The sequence below is a fragment of the Pinus tabuliformis genome, chromosome 6 (assembly GCF_031772625.1).
Source record: "Pinus tabuliformis cultivar Carrire ecotype Pingquan chromosome 6, CPIR1, whole genome shotgun sequence".
Classification (NCBI taxonomy): domain Eukaryota; kingdom Viridiplantae; phylum Streptophyta; class Pinopsida; order Pinales; family Pinaceae; genus Pinus; species Pinus tabuliformis.
The window spans coordinates 802,626,249-802,649,440 of record NC_142292.1 but is presented as its reverse complement, the minus strand read 5'-3'; the positions used below and the strand labels follow the sequence as shown (position 1 = coordinate 802,649,440).

Genomic DNA, 23,192 nt, shown 5'->3' with positions numbered 1-23,192 from the left:
CATCAGGGTTTGGGGTAGCTCCCTAAAAAAAAATTGTTTGTTTGTTTGTTTCATTTTTTTTTTCTTTTGTGTTTTTTAGCCAATGGTCTTTGACCCATAGTAATATAATCCTATTTGAGGGATTAGGGTCATAATCTAATATGACTTAACAATTTAGAATTTTTGATGCCATGAAATACCTAATATTGTAGTTTAAATGGTTAAATTAATCTACAATGAAAAAATAGAGGTGCATCTCCAAGTTAGGATGGTTTTTTCATTAATAGTTTCTAAGGTAAAAATATCTATACTCTATGTGCCTTTATCATTCTTTTTATTTTTCTTAAGTAATTTATCTGCATTGATTCACTTGTGTAGGTTCTACGGAATTCATTTGTCATTTATAAGTTCCTTCAAAACATTATAAATTTTGAGGAGCCTCCCATTTATGACTTCTATGATGTTTCATTCCATTCCATCCATCTTTGGTTCCAACTATTTCATCTTCTTATCCTTTTATCCAATATTTTAAGCCATATCCCTTTTAACTAGCTTTTTCATTTGTGACAAATCACCTTTAATAGTATTACTTATTTCCTTAACTTTACTGTCCAACATGGATACACTATATTGCATGACTTCCATTTCCTCAAGAATCATGAATGAGCTTTCTGGAGGTTTAAGCGATGATAAATTTTGAAGAAATCTTATAAGCCATGTGAGTAAATAATAATGTTCATCTATTTCCTCTTTACTATAAATTATGAACCACCAAAAATATATTATCCAATCAAAATTTATACAATTGTAAGTTATGTACCTTTCAAAACACTAATTTGTAGACTACCTACATGGCTAACCTTTGTCCTAGTATATCTTTGAAATTTGATCCCTTTTGAATATGAAATTTTGGCCTATAGTACCTTGATATGTCTTCTTTGAATTTCCATAGATCTAACTAAATTTGATGTGCCAAACGGAATTTATGGTAACTTTTCCAAAGCTTGCTAATTTTTAACCTCTTTCCAAGAGAAAACTTATAAAGCATGCCACATGTGCAACTTTTCAAATATGATTATGAAATTTTTACCTAAGGTAATAGTATTTCTCCTCAAATATATAAAAATAAAGCATCCCATAGAAAAAAGTATAGCAAAAATTCCAATATTGCTCATTTGAAACTAGTTTCAAGACCATTTGCAAACCTTAACATCCATGAGGTATATCTCCAAAAGTATAGTGAACAAAGATATGAAATTTCTATTCGATGAAATGCAATATATTTCCTCAACATTATCAAATTTTCATGGTATAAAACTTCTTAGAAGAACAAAAAAGTATAATATCACTCATTTGAAACTAATCTCAAGACCATTCACAAACCACAACTTCCATAGGGTAAATCTCCCAAAGTATAGTGAATCAAAGTGAAATTTTGATCAGATGTTCCTCAATATATGTTCTTAATATGCTCAAAATGTAACCATCCAAGCTTCCTAAAAAAAGGGTTATATCAAAAATTCCATGATGACTCATTTTAAGGAGCAAAACCCTAGGTATGTATGCTCTTATATCAAATGTTATGAACCATGCACCTTAGAATTTGTTGGGCATGGAGCATGATTATCATCCTAATTTAGAGGTCTTTATTTCAGCGGGATGTATACCCTAGGAAGATTGTACACCCCTCCATCCGGGGAGGTGCGGGGGGGGACTTGTCCCCCCACGGGGGTTCGGGGGGGGGCAGCCCCCCCGGCTAGGGGGTTCGAGGGCCAGCAGTCCCCCGGCGGGGGTTTTGGGGGCAGTGCCCCCGAAGCTAAAAACAGATGTAAAATTGCCTTGTAAAGTATAGTAATTTCTAGTCAATTTGGGTCGTTCATTAGGCAAATGATCTAATGGTAGAATTTATGTTTAGTTTAGGGTTTTTTGCCCTAGAAGGCAACCCCTCTCTTTGTATGAGGGTATTGTATTGAGGCTGTGGAATATACGTGTATTCTCAGAGCGACAAACAAAGAGGTGAGACTGTGAAAGAAAACATAGGATATTACAACGGATTTGTTGTAGGTTGTGTCTCTTCATTTTGCTAGATAATAGAAAGGAAGGACTAGCTGTTTGGGGTGGACGTAGCCCAAACTGGGTGAACCATGTATATCTGTGTCTCTCTTGTTTTATGTGTTTTCTGTGTTTATATTTCTGCAATATTTTATGTGTTCCATTTCTCGACAACTTCCACGTCCAAGCATAAGTATTATGTAATATTTGTAGATGATTTCTCATGTAAATGTTTGATTTTATTCATTTAGAAGAAAGATCAAAAGTTCGCTTAATTTTGTGAATTTAAAGCACTTGTTGAGAAAGACACTGGCAGGAAAGTGAAGGCTCTGAGGAACGATAACGGTGAAGAACATGTGTCGAATGAATTCAAGAAATTCTGTGCATCAGAAGGCATTTGATGGGAGTTAATAATACCTTATAACCCACAACAGAATGGGCTGGTTGAAAGGAAGAACAAAAGTATTGTGGGAGCTACAAGGTCAATGCTACATGATCAGGGTCTATTGTTTCACTTGTGGGTTGAAGCATGCAACACAACTGTATATGTGCAGAATATAAGTCCTCATCGAATTCTCAGGATGAGTAGACCAGAAGAATATTTTTCAGGTAAGAAACCAGATGTGGCACACTTCAGGATCTTTGGTTCATCATCTTACTGTCATGTTACCAAGGATGCAAGGAAAAATCTAGAACTAACAACTGAGTTGGGCATATTTGTGGGGTACACTGATACACCTCACAACTATCAAGTGTACTTGGCATATCACAAGATGACAGTGGTTGGTAGAAATGTGAAGTTTGATGAAGATAAGGCCATGATATGTTCCCTTTAGAGGGAGCTTCAGTTACATGAAAATGAGGAGCTTTTAGCTCCAAAGGAAGAACCTCAGGATGATGTGTAGCAACCACATGTAGAGGAGCAGAGAATGGAAGCACCCACTCATGTAGAGACTTGCAAAGATGGAAGGAATTGTACCAAAGAGGCTGAAATATTGATGCATGATGTTGGAGAGAATGTGGGAGCACCCACATCACAACGTAGGAAGAGGAGGTCACTAGATCGGTACACTAGCTACATGGCTATGATGAGAGAGAGTGTATAAATTGAGCCATCCTCATTCGAGGAAGCAATGAAACAACCAATATGGGTTGATTCCATGGTTGAGAACTATGACTCCATTATTAAAAACAATGTTTGGGAAGTGGTCCCAAGACCAGCAGACAAGTCAATGGTGATTTCTAGGTGGCTTTACAAGGTAAAGTAAGTAGCAGATGGGAGTGTTGAGAAACAAATGACCAAATTTGTGGCTAGAGGGTTCTCTTAGGTGGAGGGATTTCATTACAAGGAGACCTCTGCTCTAGTAGAAAGGTACTCTTTAATCAGATCTATTCTAGCACTTTCAGCGCATATGGGATGGAATATACATCAGATGGATGTGAAGACAACATTCCTCAATGGTGTGATTGAGGAAGAGGTGTACATTGAGTAGCTGGAAGGATTTGAGACCTTCAGCAAAGAGCCACATGAGTGCAGACTCAAGCAAGCGTTGTATGGATTGAAACAAGCACCTCGTGCTTGGTACACTAGGATTAACAACTATTTCACCAGGTTGGGCTTAACCAAAAGTGAAGTAGATTCAAACCTTTACCATATTGTGGTTGAAGGTAAATTGTTGATTATAGTATTATATGTCGATGATTTAATTCTAACAGCTGATGAGAATCTGGTAAAATATTGCAAAGAGGATCTCTCAAGAGAATTGGAGATGAAGGACCCGGGGCTCATGCATTATTTCCTTGGTATGTAAGTATGGCAAGGAGATGAGGAACGGTTTGTCTCTCAGGGAAAGTATTCCAACAAGATACTGAAGAAATTCCACATGGAGAGAAGAAAACCCATGGAGACTCTTCTAGCAGGGAACTGGAGGAAGGAAGATGATACTTTAGGTGAAGTAGTGGAGCCTATTATTTGCAGGCAGCTTGTAGGTTCACTTATGTATTTGGTGAACGCATGACTAGAAATACGTTTTGCAGTTAACCAGCTTAGTCAAGCAATGGTTAATCCAACCAAACTCTATTGGAAGACAACTAAACATGTGGTGAGATACCTCAGAGGCACCACTCAGTTTGGTCTTTGGTACAAATAGATAGAGGGAGTGAAGCTTCAAGGCTTGATAGATGCAGATTGGGTAGGGAGTCCATCTAAAAGGAAGAGCACATAATGGGGAATCTTTAGTGTTAGGTCAACAATATTTTCTTGGTACAACATGAAGCAAAGATCAGTTGCACTCAATTCAATAGAAGTAGAGTACATGGTTGCTAGTCAAGAAACTTGTGAGGCTATCTAGATGAGGAAGATCCTTGTTGGTTTATTTGGTCAAAAAATGGATCCTATAGTGATTTACTGTGACAATCAGAGTTGTATCAAACTCTCTGAGAATCCATTTTTTCATGATCAGTCCAAGCATATCGACATTCGGTATCACCATCTATGAGATTGTGTGCAGAGGAGAATCATGTTGCTGGAGTACATTCCTATAGAAGAACAAGATGCAAATATTTTGATAAAGGCATTATCAAGATGAAAATTTGAGTTTCATAGAGGCAAGATTGGGGTAGTAGATAATCCCTTTCTTGTTGAGAGGGAGTGTTGAAAATGCAACAAGAAAATCCTAATTTAATTTTGTCCTTGAATTAAATTAGGAATAAAATTGTAATTCCACATCTCATGACAACTTATTTAACTAAGTTAATTTGACTTAGTTGGCTCAGTTAGTTCAATTTAAGGGTCTAACTTGAGTCATGTAGAGTGTCTCCTACATTATAGGAGCTCTGGTTGATTTTATTTTGAGTTGTAATTAATTAATTCAGTTTAACTGAGTTAAAGTCAGTTTAACTAGTTTCAATTGTTGGAGGAACTAGTGGGAGGTCTAGTAGTGTGATGCTTCCTACAATAATCAACCAATTAATTGATGATTCATTCATAAATAAATTATGCATGTCATATATGAGAGTTACCCAATTGAGATTGGAGTTCAGGGAAAATGTACTATCAGTTGTATAATCATCTAAATTGTACAGGTAGTGCATGCAGTCAGAGGAAGGCCTATGATGAATTGCACAATTCCTTTGAGGAATTTCCCTAATTAATAGGGGGCTAATTCCTAAGGAAACAACGCAAGGAAATAGGGACTTGTGCAAGTGAGAAATTGGTTAAGTATTGGCCTCATATTGTCTAGGAAGAAGTGAGATAGATAGAGATAGTGCAGAGGTTGCTCGAGCTTGAGAAAAGCATTGTAATCTTCTCATATTTTCTGACTAATGAAATATATAGAGTACAAGGGTTTTTAGCTGTGGATTTTCCCAAAAAATCGTTGTGTAATTTGTTAATTGAATTCTTTCTCTTGTATTTTTTGTGATTTCATGATTGTTTAATTATTTCCATTAATGAGTAGAGTAGATTCAAGTATATTGTTTTAGTAAATTACAATCAGTAGTTTGAATCTACAAGGAATTTCTACAATGATATCATTTGGTTGTGTGAGTGGTTACTAAAGGTGTTCATCCTATAAGTAATACCTTGTTTACCCAAACAATTGGGATGATCCTATGACTACCTCTCCTTGGTGCATATATAAGAGACAAAGAGTACAACGAAATGTTTTATCTTACCTTCTAATATAATAAATAAAATAATAATGAATTCTTATTAGGGCCTAAATATATGAGCCCAAGGGACTTAACAATGCCACTAATAGTTTTATTTCCCCTTTTGCTCTAATTATATGTGGGTTGGCAACTCACAACCTAAATGACTTTAGGATGGTAGAAATGGAATCTAGTGTTAAAATAGTTTGTAGTTACACTAGTAAAAAAATGTATCATTAACATTGGGGTTGTGTCATAAAAATTAACTTGTATAACACAACTCTAGGAAGTAATGTCTTAATTATAGGAATGGATTAGCTTGAATACCATTGAACCTTGGTGGACGACTACAAAAGGATGGTTCTTTACCAAAATGATCAAGGATTTTAGGTCCCTATAATACTAGTGTATTCCCTCATTGTTATTGTCAGTGTAGCCCCCTTATTGTTATTGTTGTGCCCATGTAGTCCCCATATTGTTATTACTGTGCCCCATATAAGCCCACTATTGTAATTGTTGTGCCCTTAAATTATTATTGTTATGTCAGCTCTAATTATATTGTGACCCCTTCCACTCCTATATATAGAAAGGAGGTTTTTTCATTTGAATCATCCAAGAATTGTTCATTTGTGTAATGTAAAGGAGGTTTCTCCCTCAAAGAGGCTAATTTTGAATTCATTGATCTATCTCTTCTTCTATTTTTTGATATGGTTGCATAACAAAGGAGAACCTATAGTGATTGATGGAATTAAGTGAGAAGTTATTTATGCCTTATTTTAACTAAGAAGGTTAAAAAGTTTATAAGGAAAGGGTGTAAGCTATATGCAATTAAGATGGTAAATAAAGATGCAAACCCCTATGATAAGTTACATCTGATGCTTTCTACATTTTAGGATGTATTTCCTCCAGAAATACTAGGCTTTCCTCCTATATTAGAATTTGATTCTCCATTTCCATGAAACCTATAAAAGAAACCATATCTAAAACACCTTATCAAATGATTAGGTGTGCAACTTAAGGAGCTTCTTGACTAGGAATTGATCAGACCTAATGTATCACCTTGTGGAATGCCAATGATCTTTGTGAAAAATAAAAATAGATCCCTTAGATTATGCATTGATTACCATGATTTGAACAAATCCACCATTAGAAACATGTATCCCATGCCTCACAGTGATGGCATATTTAACCAAATAAAGGGTGCCTTGGTATTTTCCAAGATAGACTTGTTGTTAGGATACCACTAGTTAAGAATTAAGGAGGAGAAAATACCAAAGGTTGTATTTCGAATAAGGTTTGGTCACTATGAATTTATTATATTACCAGTTTGGTTAACCAATGCAATAGTAGCATTCATGAACTTGATGAATAACCTGTTTTGTAAATATCTAAACCATTTTGTTCAAGTATTCCTAGATGACATCCTCATTTACTCTTGAAATGAAATGAAGCATCAAGATCACTTAAGATTGGTGCTTCAATGCCTTAATGAACATAAGTTGTATGTGAAACTAACTAAATGTTCATTCTTCCAAAAAGAAATCCAATATCTAGGACATACCATCACTGGGGAAGATATCGTAGTAGATTGTAGCAAAATAAAAACTATAATCAATTTGCCTACTCTTAAAGATGCTAAGGAAGTACTCAACTTTATGCACTAGTAAGTTATTATAGAAGACTTTTGGATGGATTTTTCTCAAATCTCCAATCCCATTACAACCCTACATAGAAGTGTGTTAAATTTGAATGGACCAATGAGTGTGACGAAGAATTTCTTGAACTAAAAAAATGATTGACAACCACCCAAATCTTAAGAGTACTTAACATCGACATATACTTTTTTGTATGCATAGATGTGTAAGGAGAAGGTTTAAAAGTGGCTCATGCAATAAGACAGAGTTATTGCTTATGCTTAATGTAAGCTCAAGAACCATGAAATCAATTATGCCACTCATGATCTAGAGCTACTTGCAATTTTAATGGCTCTAAAGCTATGGAGACATTATCTAATAGGGAATTAATTTAAACTTTTAAACTTATCACAAGAGCTTTGATCATAATTTTCACTCAAAGGACTTTAATGCTTGGTAATGACATTAAAGTTAGCTATTTACTGAATATAATTTCATTGTATCCTTCATCAAAGGAAAGGAAAATAAGGTTCCTATAGAAAATCCTTGAAACCTTGCAACTGCTAATGAGAGCAAACTGATATGCAAAAGACACAATATTTCTCTACCGTAATTCTGCGAAAAGAAAATAATGAATAGAAACAAAATCACACATAGAACACAAAATTTTTCTGGGGAACCCAACTAGCAAAAACCCTTGCTTGCTTGTATTGAATCAACTGAGCAATCCGATCTATTACATAGAATCTGCTTCAAGCCTGGAGCGCCCTGCAATACTCATCAACTCTCTCTCAAGGTTCACCCAACACTTAGGCAAATAAGGCTTGCTAGGATCTCCTATTTCCTAGTGCAATTATGCCCCTAAAAAATAGGAATTTATCCTATATTCTTGCACAATTCCCAAGAGAAATTGGTTTGTCTTGATCCTCAAGCCTATACACCAATTTCTTTTGTAAAATAGTAAATGCATTTGTGCCTTCATTGAATCTCAATAGGAAATTTGAATTTCATGACCTATTAGGGCTAAAAATAACAGCTATTGTTGTTAACTAAGAGTAAGTTGAGTCAATAGAAATTCAACTACACAACTAAACTCAAGTCTATCTCTATTTTATAACTAGAGATCATTTAAATGACAAACATTAGAGTTAACTCACTAGATATCTAATTTTAGCCATCAACTAGTCCACAACTCACTGAAAGCCATCTAACTCGAATTAACTGACAATAACTCAGTGATATGCCACATCACCCATGTTAACTTACAACTAATTCAAGCATCTATGAGATTGGATTTCAATTTTTATCTTTGACTAAGTCACAACTCAAAGAAGCCATTCCTTGCTACATTTTCAACATTCCCTCTTAGCGAGGAAGGGATTCTTGGAAGAACCTTGTCCACCTAGATATGTCTTCAACTCTACCAAGTTCTTTGTTTTTGCAACTAATCCCTCTAAACTAGAAGAATTCTTTGCTTCCTTATACGAAACCTGCTTTAAACACTAATTCTTTCCCCACCATGCTCTATGATTTCACCACTTTAGTCATAAGTGCCATGTACCCTGTGTACCTGGGTTTCGGCTTCTTAATGTTGCGAGACTCAACTCTCTTCTGAGCTCCCTTAACCAAATCCTCTTCCCACTTAGCTCAAACTTTCCCTATATTGGAAGTCTCTGACTAAGTGTCTGCCTCCACTCTCACTGGGCTGTGGTCCTCATCATCATCCTGCTAGTCAATCCAACTACCTACTAGCTTAGATAGAAACTGAGATATTGGTTGAGGCTCCATCTTGAGAGCTCTACCCTTCTCTCACTCAACCATAATATCTCTACTCTAAGAACTCTTTTCCTTGTTTTCCAATGTTGCACATGCATCAACCTCTAATTTGTAGAGGTTCTCAATTCTAACACCAATCTACTTGAATTGTCCTAAAGAAAAATGCTTGAGATAGGCCTTCCCTTTGCTGAATACTACATCATACACTTTGTCTTCAAGAATTGCTACCAAGACAAGGTTTTTCTTCAATCTTGGAGCATACAACACATCCTTGATATGGAGAAGGGAACCGGAATCCCTCCTAAAGCTCACTGTACCAACTCCTTTGGTCATGTATCTACCATCACCTCCAATCTTGATATGGAATTGCATGTCTTTCTCCTCCAAACTACTGAAGAATTCTTTATTCCCTGTCTTATGGAATGAAGCCCCTGATTCAACATACCACACACTACCTCAAAATAAGCTTTTCATGCAAGCTATAAAAGAGAAATCCAATTTGAATTGGGAAGAGAGTGCTTCTCCTCCTAATGTTGCTGCAACATGCTTGTTGGATTTCTTATTTGGATATTTTGTAGCATAGTGTCCAAATTCATGACAACGAAAACACTTGATTTTGCTAAGATCCTTCTTTTTCTTGCCTCCATTATGATTAGATTCAAACTTTCCTTGGGATTTCTTTCCCTTTACTTTCTTCCCTTTACCAACTAAAGAAAAATTATCCTCATCTTATGTCCCAGATTAGGTTCCATCCCTTGTTATCCTCCTTATCTCTTCCTGCACAAGATATGACCATAGTCTCTCCCAATCAAGGATCTTATCTCTCCCATTCACTACATCTTGCAAACTATGCCAAGATTTGTGAAGCCCAAGAAGAGTAAGGATCACAAGATCTAATGGTGGAACTGTATGTCTAATACCTTCAAGTTCATCCCTCACTTGAGAAAACCTAGATATATATGTAACAATGAGCTCATTGTTACCCATTCAAATGTTCCTCAATTTTTCCTTCACAGCAAGTTCTCTGGCATCACTACTGCTTTTGAAAAGATCAGTAAGGGTATTCTACATCTGGAATTTTATCTCCGTCCCATGCAAATTTGGAACAATATGGTCTCTAACTCCTTCTAGGATCATCCTCCTAGATTTGGCAGTGTCCTTCCTCCATTAAGCCAGTCGTTCTACATCTGATGCAAGAGGTTTAGGAATATTAGTCATGATGTTTTCCAAAACCCAATTATCATATAACACAACCTACATTTTGTCCTTCCATGCACATAAATTTGAGGTCCTTCTATGGCATGCTATGTCCTCAAACCATAGGATGACATGATTCCTACACTTGCAAAATTCTTCCACTAACTGGTCTTCTCTCCAATGCACTTTGAATATGATCAAGGAACTCAATGTCTATCTTGTTTTTAGCTCTGATACCATGTAGAAAATACTTGAAACCTTGCAAATGCTAATGAGAGCAAACTGATTTGCAAAATACACAAGATTTCTCTACCAAAATTCCATGGAAATAAAACAATGAATAGAAACACATTCACACATAGAACAAAAAATATTTTTAGGGAACCCAACTGGGAAAACCCCTTGCTTGCTTATATTGAATCAACTGAGAAATATGATTTATTACATAGAATCTACTTCAATCCTCAAGCTCCCTGCAATATTGATCAACTCTCTCTCAAGGCTTTCCCAACACTTAGGAAAATAAGGCTTCCTAGGAGGTCATATTTCCTAGTTTCCATTATGCCCCTAAAAAATAGGAATTTCTCTTATTTCCTTGTGCAATTCCCAAGATAAATTTCTCTGCCTTGATCCTCAAGTTTGTACACCAAAAGCTATGTACAAAAATGACTACGTTTGTGCCTTCATTCAATCTCAATAGGAAATTTAAGTTGCATGACCTACTAAGGATAAAAATAGCAGCTACTATTATTAACTGAGAGTTAGTTGAGTTAACAGAAAGTCAACTACACAACTAAACTCAATTCTATCTTTATTCTAGAACTAGAGACCAATTAAATGACACATACTAGAGTTAACTCCACTACATAGCTAATTTTAGCCATCAGTTAGTCCACAACTCACTGAAAGCCATCTAACTCAAATTCACTGACAATAACTCAATGATAGGCCACATCACACATGTTATCTGACAACTAACTCAAGCATCTATGAGATTGAATTTGAATTGGCATCTTTGACTAAGGCACAAGTCAAATAAGCCATTCCTTGCTACATTTTCAACAGTTCCATATGCTTTAAGAAGAAGGCGTAGAATTAATTCAGTGATATCATTGAAAACAAGCTTAAGGGACTAGATATTAAGCCACGTCATAGAATACCACTAATACCAACAAATAAAATTTTCCTTGTAGAAGGGGGTACCAATAGGATATGAATAAGAAGGATGCATATTAGACAGTGGTGGATTGTTACAAATTAGAGGTAAGATGTATGTGCGAAGGAATGATGATCTTAGGAAACTAGTGATGTATGAAAAGCCCACAATCCCCTTATGTTGCACATTTGGGAGTAAAGAAAATGCATGCAGAATTGAAAATGTTATTTTTCTAGGAAGAAATGAAGAGAGATATAACACTATTTGTATCTCAGTGTCTAGAAGATCAATAGGTTTAAAGCAAAACATTGCCACCCTATAGGCCAACTACAACCCCACAATGTACTAGAAACTAAAAGGGAAGTTGTTTCATTGGATATTGTGGGAGACTTACATATGACCTCCTGGAGACATGAAAGCGTTATAGTAGTTATTGAAAAACTAACCAAGAGTTCCCACTTTATTCTAGTTAAAATCACCTTTGAGGCACCAACCATCATTTAGGTTTTTCTAAAGAGATAATTCACCTACACGGGGTGCAAAAAATCATATCAAATAGAGATTCATAGTTTACATCTAGGTTTTGGAAAAGTATACTAAATTATATGGAACACAACTGAAATTTAGTACTACATATCATCCACAGACTAATGAAAAAATAGAAAGAGTAAACTTAACACTAAAGGACATGTTGAGAATGTATGTCATGGACCAACATAATTAATCAGAGAAATATATTCCTTTAGTGGAATTTGCATATAAAAATAATGATCACAATTCCATTTAGGTGGCTCCATATGAAGTCCTATATGGAAGACCTTATCATATGCCTTTAAGTTGGGATCATTTAGAAGATCAAGGCATGTTGGGACTTGACATGCTCCAAGAAATGGAAGAACATATGGTCACAATGAAGAAAAGGCTAAATGAGGCTATGGATTGAAAAGAAGCTACGTAGATGAAATATAATTGATAAAAGCTATAAGGAAGGTAACAAGGTTTTTTTTATATTCAAACCCTTAAATAATTCCTTCAGGTTTGGTAAGGAACACTCTAGGTTCTTCAAACCATTTAAGATCATAGAAAGGATCGAGCTAGTTTCTTATAACCTTGAGATATGACCCCATATATGAAAGATGCATGATGTGTTTCATATTTTTGTACTTTTGAATCATGTACTTAAGCCATCCCATGTGTTGAAATTTTAGGGTTTGCAGGTATTTGAGGCGAGAGACATTTAGATCAAACCATTCTCTATACTAGACCATATGGTTCATCAAATCAAGAACCAATAAATTGAACAAGTCAACATCTAGTGGGACTAATATAGCCCAAGGTTTGCCACTTGGGAGAATGCATACAATGCGCATCATGACCTTCCCTTTGTATTTGATTAAGTTCTTTTATGATTCAGATGTGACTAATTAACTTAACTTAGATAGATGCATATCCAATATGGAGGTTTTTTAATGCATATTATTTTTTAAAATTTGAATCATGACTAATTGTTGGTTGAGATAAATAATAAGTATTCATTTTACATATGCTCTATGATTACTTTATTAATAATGTAATGGACACCTAAGACATTTCCATATGGGGTTATGATATTTTAACATGCGGTTTCATGTAATTATGTTGTTGATGAATTGCTCTATCTTTGATAAGGATGTGTTAAAGTATATTTCTTAGGATAGTACCTCATGATATGATGGCTCAATTCAATCACATGAATTTTTTATGATGAAGTGTTGAATGATGGCATGCTTGTGCATGTGATGCTTTACTAATTATGATGTTGTGATGACAATGATGTTGTTTTCTTATGATGACATTCGACAATTAACATGAAAATCATTTTCTATGAGATTATGATGTTATGATTATAATTAATGCATTGGTTGTATGTTGTGAGGTGGTGGTTAATAGGAAATCCACCAACAATTGAGAGGACTGATTGATTTGATGATCTTGTAGGATCCCATACCTATGAGGGAGAATATCTACAAGTAACACCTTATGAGCTAGGGACAAAATCAATCAACTAATTATGCTAGTCATTATTTTTCTTTGCATAAATACCAATGGAACATAGGCCATATTAGGAAGGTCAAGTTCTTGGGTTGAGTTATTAATATTAGAGGTACAATACCAAAGTCTAGAGAATGGATAGAGTGTTTCTTACATGGTGGAGTTTTGGGATTAGACTTCAATGCCCGGGGTTGTGTACTAGAGGGAGTTGAGGTCCAACCTTTCAACATGCCTTGGCCTGGTGCTTGAGAGTCTTCGTAGACCAAGAATATGTGGTTTAGTGCCTTAGATCCCTCACAGATTGAGATGCCTTGGTTTAATTACTTAGATCCTTGATATACCAAGATTATCTCTAGTACCTTAGAGTCCTGATAGATTGGGATGCCTTGGTTTAGTTCCTTAGAACCCCGATAGACCATGATGAAGTTTGGTGCCTTAGAGGCCTTATAAAATGAGATGGCTCAAGCTGGTGACTTAGAGCCTTGATAGACCAAGATGAGGTCTAGTGCCTTAGAGCCCTAAAAGACCAAGATGAAGTATGATGCCTTAGATCCTTGATAGGCCAAGAAAGTTCTGCTGCCTTAGAGATGTGATAAACCAAGAGTGTAATGGTGCCTTAGAACCTTGATAGACCAAGAAGGCTCTGGTGCCTTAGAGCCCTAATAAACCAAGAGGCATTAAGCCCTATTCTGAAAGTTGGGAAGAAATGCTTGTGAGTACTCACATCTCCTAGGAACTTTCGATGCCTACTATGGTTGGTGGCCTTATATTAGTTCAACATAGGGTGATGTGGAAGATACAAGGAGAAAAAAGAAGAAGAAAAAGGAACCCATATGTAACATAAATAAAATATAACTTCAAGACAAAGTTCATTGAAGACGACTTTATGTAATGCCCTATATTCTTATTATTTACAATAATTAAATAAAAATATCATAATAAATAGATAAAAACAAATGTTTTATTTATAAAATAAAAGGGGAAAAATAAATAAAGATAGTTTAAGGAAAAGCTAACCAAAACTAAATCAAGAAAAAGTTAAGATAAGAATAAAAATGTATGATGATAAGTGGATCATGTGCATGGAGATTCTCCTTTATATTTTCATACGAAAGAAATCTATGTAATGGACGAAGAGAAAGATGTGAGACATCTTTTTTCTCGAAGAGAATTATTGGGAGCAAGGAATATATACTGGTTGAAGAAGTTGACTGAGGACTCAATAGTTCTTAGTTGTCTTGACCTAAAGAATGGTTGGTAGAGCATTTCCGCGCACACATTGTTGTGGTTAGTTGGATTAAGGTTGAAGCTCAATGTATCTGAAGTCACAACATTACAAGTAGATTAGTCAGTAATTTTCTCACCACTCATTGTGCTTGTGGATTATGTATTAGTAATGGGATTTTCTTTATGTTTATTGATTAATGGTTGTGAATTTTCTCTATGTAATTTTTTTGTATAACTATGCTTGATGTTTGGGCCATTACAACCCTCAAAAACACTCTTAAAATGATTGAAAAATACATCACTTGTTTAAGGTAGGGTATAAGGCCAAAAATGTAAAATGATTGCAACTTATGCTATACTTCTTGGATTGGCTATTATGGCCCCAATTATGAATGACACAACTTCTCTAGATCTATTGTCATTAATTTGATTGAAATTTCTACATTTTATCAAACCATATCTAATCTACAAAATTCGTGGTTCTTCTAGAAAAACCCTAAAAAAATACTAAATTTTAAATCACTGGTGTCTTCACTCCTTGGATTTTTTTTTTATGGGGGGGTCGGGTGGAAATCAACATTTTTTCAGGAGAAATTAATATCTTAAATTGGTTTCTCCGAAATTTGCACACAAAGTTTTAGAAATTAACTTGAATGTCTCCAACTTCTTCCATCAAAAATGAAAATAATGAAAATAATAACAATCTTCCACTTTGTGTCAAGGAAAATTTTAGGGGATAATTTTCACAAATGGGATAATTTTCCATGATTTCCCAACAAAATATTTCCATTTTTTTCTACAAATTATTTGCCCAAATTTTATAAAATCATTAGAAGAATATTTTCACAAAATATATTACCAAACATTTTACATTTTGCATATCAGGAACTAGTAAGTTTTGCCAAGGTTTCTCTACTTTGAGATAAGTTTCCATCCTTAAAGTTTTCCCTACTTCTTTCCCAAGAAATAGTTCCAATACCACTTGTAGTGTACTTCACCCTAAAACTTTAGAGATATCACATAAAATGTAACGCCAAATTGAAGAATGCAAGAGAAAAGATAAATAAACATTAATAAAGATATTTTAATAATAAAAAACAGAGAGCTATGTTCACTTGCATCTTCAAGGGGGCAATCTCCAAGAGCGAAGATCCAACTATGACAAAAATAGTTTTGATGATGGATCAGTGTTGGGATTTGAAACATTGACAAAAATATGGTTATTATTGTGGATACTTCGAAGCTTAACTCAACAGAAATGAACCACATATGTCTAAAATCTAGTACAATAATAATTCTTATCAAGACATTACATAACATTCTAAATTATATATATCTATTCATAGACCATCTTAACCACCTATGGGCCCACTTATAATGAAGTTCAATTAACTAATTTGAAACTTAGACAAAGAGAATTCCTTTTACAATGAGTGATTGTTAACTAACTATTTAGTGAGGCCTTATTCAAAGAAGGTGGCCTTATACATTAATCAAGTATCCTAAGTAAGTGGGTAACAATCGTAAAATAAAATGGAAAATAAATGGTCTTAGAGGTCTAATATTGAAAAAAAACACAAACAAAATAAAGAGAACATTAATGTTAACTTGTCATAATCCCACATCTTTAAAACACATAACAAAGGGAATGCGATTTTATAGTCATGGAATTTAATCCAAGATGCCATAAGGTAAGCATATTCAAGTATAATTATTCACACACATGAGGCACATATAGAAGAGAGGGGAAGATCAAGAAAGTAAACATAATTACCAAAATCCGATAGATCATCATGTTAATAGGGGGCACACACAAGCTACTTGAAGGAGAGAGGGGAATGTCAAGCATGCATGTGCAATCTTCCAACAAAACAAGGTAACAAAGGTCAAACAAGCAAACATAATCACTTTGCAACTAATGAATCATTACGTTAATAGGGGGGCACTCCCTCTTTAGGAGGGAAGGGCATATAGTCCCATAAGAGGTCAAAGATAAGATAAGCAATCCACGTATTGATGTCGAAGGTCTTTAACTGGATAGGGAAGTGAGTATCCTCGCTACTGCTCGCCTAAGTGTTAATCACTCTCGCTACCGCTCGATTAGTTTGGTCGACCCTGGTTAGTTTGGTCTAGTTGGTCTCCTCGCTACCGCTTGCTAGCATCCGTACGTTAATGAATGGATGTCTTTCCTTATCCATCTATCTCAATATCTATCTCCTCGCTAGCGCTCGTAGTCGGGTCGGGTAGTAAGTAGTCAGCTCTGTAGTCAGTCCCCTCACTGGTAGGATCAGAATAGCAACCCCTCACAGGATCAGATGGATGTATGGCTACGCCTTCCAATGTTGGGAGGTGGGATATAATCATCTCAACTACTCAAGTATTATGTTAGTCGGGGGGTTGAAGCACAAAGGTGGGAGGGGAACATTGAACAAACAAGGATAACAACCTTGTAACCAATCAACTATTATGATACATTAGTAGAAGGAAATCACCCATTATGTTAGTAGACATGATGTGATCACCCTGGGACCACTCAAGCATTATGTTAGTAGGAGGCACAAAAACCACATAAAACGAGATGAACTGTAAAGAAGTGAATATAATCTTCTTACAATCAATCAACGATGATTTAATATAAAGAAAGACAAATAAAAAACAAGGAAGCATAATAACACAACAATAAGTTTATGCCAAACATAGTTAACTTGCAACTAATCAACCATTATATTAATAAAGTTAGTAAAGAGTTCACTATCTTTATAAAAAGAAGGGGCATAAACACCCTACAACCAATCGACTATATAATATTAGCAAGGAAGAGTAAAGGTAAAAACAAAGGGTGTAATCACCCACAGGGAATAATCTATGCATACACTCTGAATCCATAATAAAAATAATAAATTTGAAATTAGGATGACCATCTGCTTATTACTCACAATATGACTATACGCTTGTTATTCTTAATACATTATCTTTGTACTTTGTGAGCACTGCGCAATCTCGGTATTTCTTGATCATCTCTGCGCAGTTGTGATCCCGTGTATTTCTTGGAGGTTGATGCCAATATGTTTTTAATTTTTTTCTGCCCAGAATTGAACGTCCCTTTAGTGATCAGCGAAGGACATACTATCTGGTACAAATTAGTTCGCTCCCTTCCACGAATTCCAATTCCAAATCTTACATAGCCTCTGCCTCAAATGTTGTCATTGACATGGAACCCAAAACGATATCACCAATAAACCATTCATAACCCAGAGAAAAATGAAATCTGCCTTGCATTTCTATGAATCAACGGCTCGCCTTCACGCCAGAAGGACTACCAGTTCTGACTTTAAAATACAGGCCATTGCCAGCACTAGTTCACACCATGATATCACCACGCTCTGCAAACAAGGCCGATTGAAAGAAGCGCTGCACGTTTTGAATGCCATGGTTTTCAATCCAGACTCCTCTACATATGCATCCCTCTTGCAGGGCTGCATTCAGAAGAAAGCCTTGCCCGATGCCAAATTAGTTCATGCCCACATCAATGAAATGGGAATTCTGCCTGACACTTATTTATGGAACACGCTTATCAATATGTATTGCAAATGTGGGAATCTTGCAGACGCTCGAAGAGCTTTCGATCAAATGCCTACACCAGATGTCTTCACATGGACTGTCATGATTGCAGTTTATGCCAGGAATGGACTTGCTGAGGAGGCATTGGTACTCTTTCACCAAATGCAGCAAGCGGGTATCCAACCCAATCATTTTACCTTTGCAAGTGTTTTACCTGCCTGTACCAAGTTGGGACATCTGAAACAGGGTATAGATATCCATGAAGACATAATAAGAAGTGGTTTTGATTCTGATATCTGTGTGGGAAGTGCCCTTGTAGACATGTATGCAAAATGTGGGAATATCAAGAAAGCACGCGATGTGTTTGACAAAATGCATCAACGAGATGTGGTATCCTGGACAGCTATGATTGCAGGGTATGCACAGACAGGGGGACATGATGATGAGGCCGTCGATCTCTTCTGTCAAATGCAATTAGCAGGTGTGAAGCCGAATGCGAAAACATTTGCCGGTGTTCTGCCAGCTTGTTCCAATTTGGCAGCTCTGGAAACGGGTACGGAGATCCATGGTGAAATAATTAGAAGTGGTTTGCAGTCTGACATATTTGTGAATAGTGCACTCGTAGATATGTATGCTAAATGCGGGTGTACGGGGAGGGCACAGATTTTGTTTGATAGAATGCCTCAACGAAATGCCTTCTCTTGGACAGCCATGATTGTGGGGTATATGCAGGTTGGAGACGTTGATAAGGCCCGGAAACTCTTTGAGGAAATGCCAGAAAGAAATGTGGTGTCTTGGACAGGGATGATTGTAGGATGTGCTCAGAATGGACAGAGTTTGGAGGCTCTGAAATTTTATCGAGAAATGAAAGAGGCAGGTATGAAGCCAGACTTGAAGACTTTTGCTAGTGTGCTTTCGGCATGTGCCAACTTGGCAGCTATGGAACAGGGTATGGAGATCCATCAAGAAATAACTAGAAGTGGATTTCAATCTGATCTCTTTGTGGACAGTGCCCTTATAGACATGTATGCAAAATGTGGAAGGATAGACAAAGCAAGGGATGTATTTGACAAGATGCCTCATCGAAACATGGTTTCCTGGACAGCAATGACTGCAGGATATGCAATGCATGGCTATGGCAAGGAAGCCTTGGAAGTCTTCGAAAAAATGCAGCATTACGGCATGAAGCCAGATTCTGTGACCTTTATTTGTGTTCTGTCTGCATGTTGCCATGCAGGCCTAGTGGACGAGGGCCGCAAATACTTTGATCGTATGATTCAATGTTATCACATTGAACCTGCAATGGAACACTATGGCTGCATGGTTGACCTTCTTGGTCGTGCTGGCCTCCTGACTGAGGCAATAGGCTTTATTAATAGTATGGCAATAACACCTGATGCCACAGTGTGGGTTTCTTTGCTTGGTGCCTGTCGAGTGCATAACAATGTCGAGCTCGGAGAACAAGTTGCTGGACATCTCTTTGAGTTGGACTGTAAAAATCCTGCACCATATGTGCTTTTATCAAACATCTATGCTGCAGTTGGCAGGTGGGATGATATTGATAGAGTACGGAAAATGATGAAGGACAGGGGGGTAAAAAAGATGCCTGGATGCAGTTGGATTGAGGTCAATAAAGAGGTGCATGCTTTTCGAGTAGAAGACAGATCACATCCACAGACAGAACAAATTTATGCGGAGTTGAAGATATTATCTAGGAAGATGAAAGCAGCAGGATATGTCCCCAATACAAAATTTGTTTTGAGTGATGTGGAGGAGGAACAGAAAGAACAGGCTCTTTGTTACCATAGTGAAAAATTGGCAATTGCATTTGGGCTTATCAACACATCTCCAGGGACCGTGATTCGGGTTATCAAGAACCTTCGAGTCTGTGTTGACTGCCACTCTGCAGCAAAGTTCATCTCCAAGATTGTTGCACGAGAAATTGTTCTAAGGGATACGACCCGTTTCCATCATTTCAAGGACGGGCAGTGTTCTTGTGGAGACTATTGGTGATGCCAAGTGAAAAAAATGAAAGTCAAAAGCTTGAATGGTAATGGTCCCTTGAGTCATCTTGGCCTTGTGGTATGGTCCAGGGGACAAGGCAGGGGATTCGGCATAGTTTCTAAGTACCATTGTCTTGTGCTCGGAGCTAGATCATTGGAATATATTTGACATCTCCTCTACTATATGCGGATTAAACTTGATTACTTGCATGGGTTTTGAAGGCCAGATTGGTCTTCTTTCGGGATGTTCTTCGAAATGACTTCAAACTTCAAAGTTGATAGCTTTGGGATTTCTTTATTTTTGCATTCTACAATTGCTACTGAAGAAACTAGCTCTTTGAAATTTTGTTTAATTGCCAGATATTTAACAAAATATTGGTGAACAATGGGAGCCTAATGTAAGATACAGAGAAAGCTTCGGTGTTATTAAATTTATTTTCCAAAAACAAGCCCTCTGAAATATTAAGACATGTAACACAATTTCATAGCACTCATTGGTACATGTGAAGTTCCTGGAGTTATCATGGAGCAATAAAGGGTCAGGGAGAGAGGCAGTAGCCAAGCGCCTTGATAGATTGCTTCAAAAAGTTGGGTTCTTAATGGATTCTGGAAGATTCAGTTCTTGGGCGGGATCAGGGAGGAGATCTGATCTCTTTCCAATTTTCTTCGAAGTGGGCATTTGGGACTTCAACTCCTCACCCCAACCCTTTAATTTACTACCTGCGTTAAGTATGTTCATGGTGATGGAGAATGTACTATGCAAGATATTCCAGAAATCTTCATCAAATTTAAAAATATCACTAAATCTTGGGTAAAGAAGACTTTTCACGTTTCTGGTGCTACCCTTCTTTGCACAGAAAATAGAATTGATAAATTATATATGGGCTTTCCAAATGCTGAGTTTTCAGAAGAAATCAAGGTCGCATTAGCTACATGGGAGAGAGAGAAAGGGCACCTTTTGGCATGGCAAGAAGCTAAATGGAGAATAAACAGTAGAACCCCTTGGCTCAAGGATGAATATGAGAATACAAAATTCTTTCAAGTCATGCAAAATGAAAAAAGGTGCAACATACTATTTGAAAGATCACTAATGTGCAAAGACTAGAATGTACTATATTTGATGATATCTCACAGGCAGCAGTTCGACATGCTATGATATTATATACAGAATTTGCAAAGGGAAAACATTAGAGAAATCTTGGCCATCACCTCCTTTATTGACAGGTGGTCTCGGAGGAGCGAAATGCTTCTCTTCTTCAACCTGTGACAGGAGACGAGTTAACAAGATTCTTGAAATCTTTCCAGGCAGATAAGTACTCTGGTACAGCCAGTGGAGAGTTTTTCCGTGGCTTTTATGATTTGATTCAACAAGACCATCTAAGGGGAAGATGCTGGGTGCCTTCAACATAAAATTTCATAGGCAACATACTAAGTGTGAACAGCCCTTGATTTGATCAGTATAGGCCTATCTCCCTTGACAAAGCTATTGCTCAAATAAATGTTATGAAATTGAGGAGTCAGGACTATAATCTCAAATGCAATCTCAAGGGAACAATTTGGGTTCTTGGAAGGGCGACGTATCCATGATGCAGTGCGGGTGGCTCAATAATGCCTCCGTTCAATGGAAACAAGGAGGTTGTCTGCCATTGTGGTAAAACTTGATCTTTCCAAAGCTTATAACAATGTAAACTGGTTATACATGAGGGTGATGCATATTGTCTTTAATCTCTACTTTATCCACCGCATGGAGGAATGCTTCACATCTGTTAGTATTGCAATTCAGATGAATGAGGCAGCATCTATTTTTATTTATTTATAATCCCTCCAGAGGTTTGAGGCAGAAATGCCCTCTTTCCCCTCTTCTTTTCCTTGTTATAACACAGAGTTTGAATAGATATATATACAATCAGAGGCAAGAGGGGAATTTGTAAAGGAATCAAAGTAGCTAGGAGCATACATATCTCACGCATCCTATTCGTGGATGATGTACTTATCTTCGGTAACAGATCTGTTCATTAGGAAAAGGTTTATGAAAGGATCTCAAAGTTTTTCCGAAGCATTACAGAGATGGATATTGATGCTCAGAAATCCTCTCACATTCAATCTGGTCAATCAGGCACAAAAACATACGATAGTAAATTTCTGCCATATAACCCTCTGGATTTTGAGGCTAGCCAGAGGTATTTATTAAGTTAAGGATTGGAGTTGACTCTATCAGAGGGTTGAAATTTGATACAAGGTACAGTAAGAAGCTATCAAGAGCAAGAAGACTGACGCTCATCAAAAGTGTTCTCGAAGCTATCCATGTCTATTGGATAGCCATGATATTTATTCCAAATGTCATCTTGAACAAATTTGGAGGAGGTGTTTTCGCTATCTGTTCTCTGGTAGAAGGGAGCAGGATGCTCCCTCTAGTAAAGTAGGAAAGAATTGCAAAGCCTAAATCTATTTGAGGCTGGGAAATTAATTAGCATTCATTATTGGTACTTTGGTGCAAAGGCGGTTTGGAGGATCATCAAAACACAAGGACGGTGGCAAAGTAATGTATCATAAATATTGCTCCTTTCGGCATAATAGATTGGATTAGAAGGCCAATATAAAAGCATTCTGGAGTGGCTGTCTTTTGGGAGTCGATCATAAAATCCTTTCACATTATTGACAACCATCTGGCATGGCATATTGGTGATGGTAAGGAGGTCTGGGTAGGCAGGAACCCATGGCTTGGTGGTGGGGTAGAGTACATGCTGTCTGAGGAGCTAATAAATGTCTGAATCGCAACCAATGTTTTAGGTTGGCCCACTGCTATAGGAGGAATTTGGAAGATCGTTGGGACCTGGGATGGAAACGAACAGAAGACTTTGGCCTTAATGAGGTATTGACGGATGAAAAGGAATTGCTTCAAATTCTTCCTAAATCGGGCTTATG

General features: G+C 36.7%; 1 protein-coding gene across 1 annotated transcript in view; it reads left to right on the top strand.

The window, feature by feature from the left end:
* Positions 1-22,747, top strand: part of LOC149261232 (pentatricopeptide repeat-containing protein At4g13650-like) — a 257,943-nt gene extending 235,196 nt beyond the window's left edge. The window contains exon 3 of the mRNA XM_089368220.1: positions 18,321-22,747. Within this exon, the coding sequence (XP_089224346.1) occupies positions 18,321-20,277 (1,957 nt within the window). The 3' untranslated portion in view covers positions 20,278-22,747. The remainder of the gene's footprint in view (positions 1-18,320) is intronic.
* Positions 22,748-23,192: the final 445 nt, after the last annotated feature.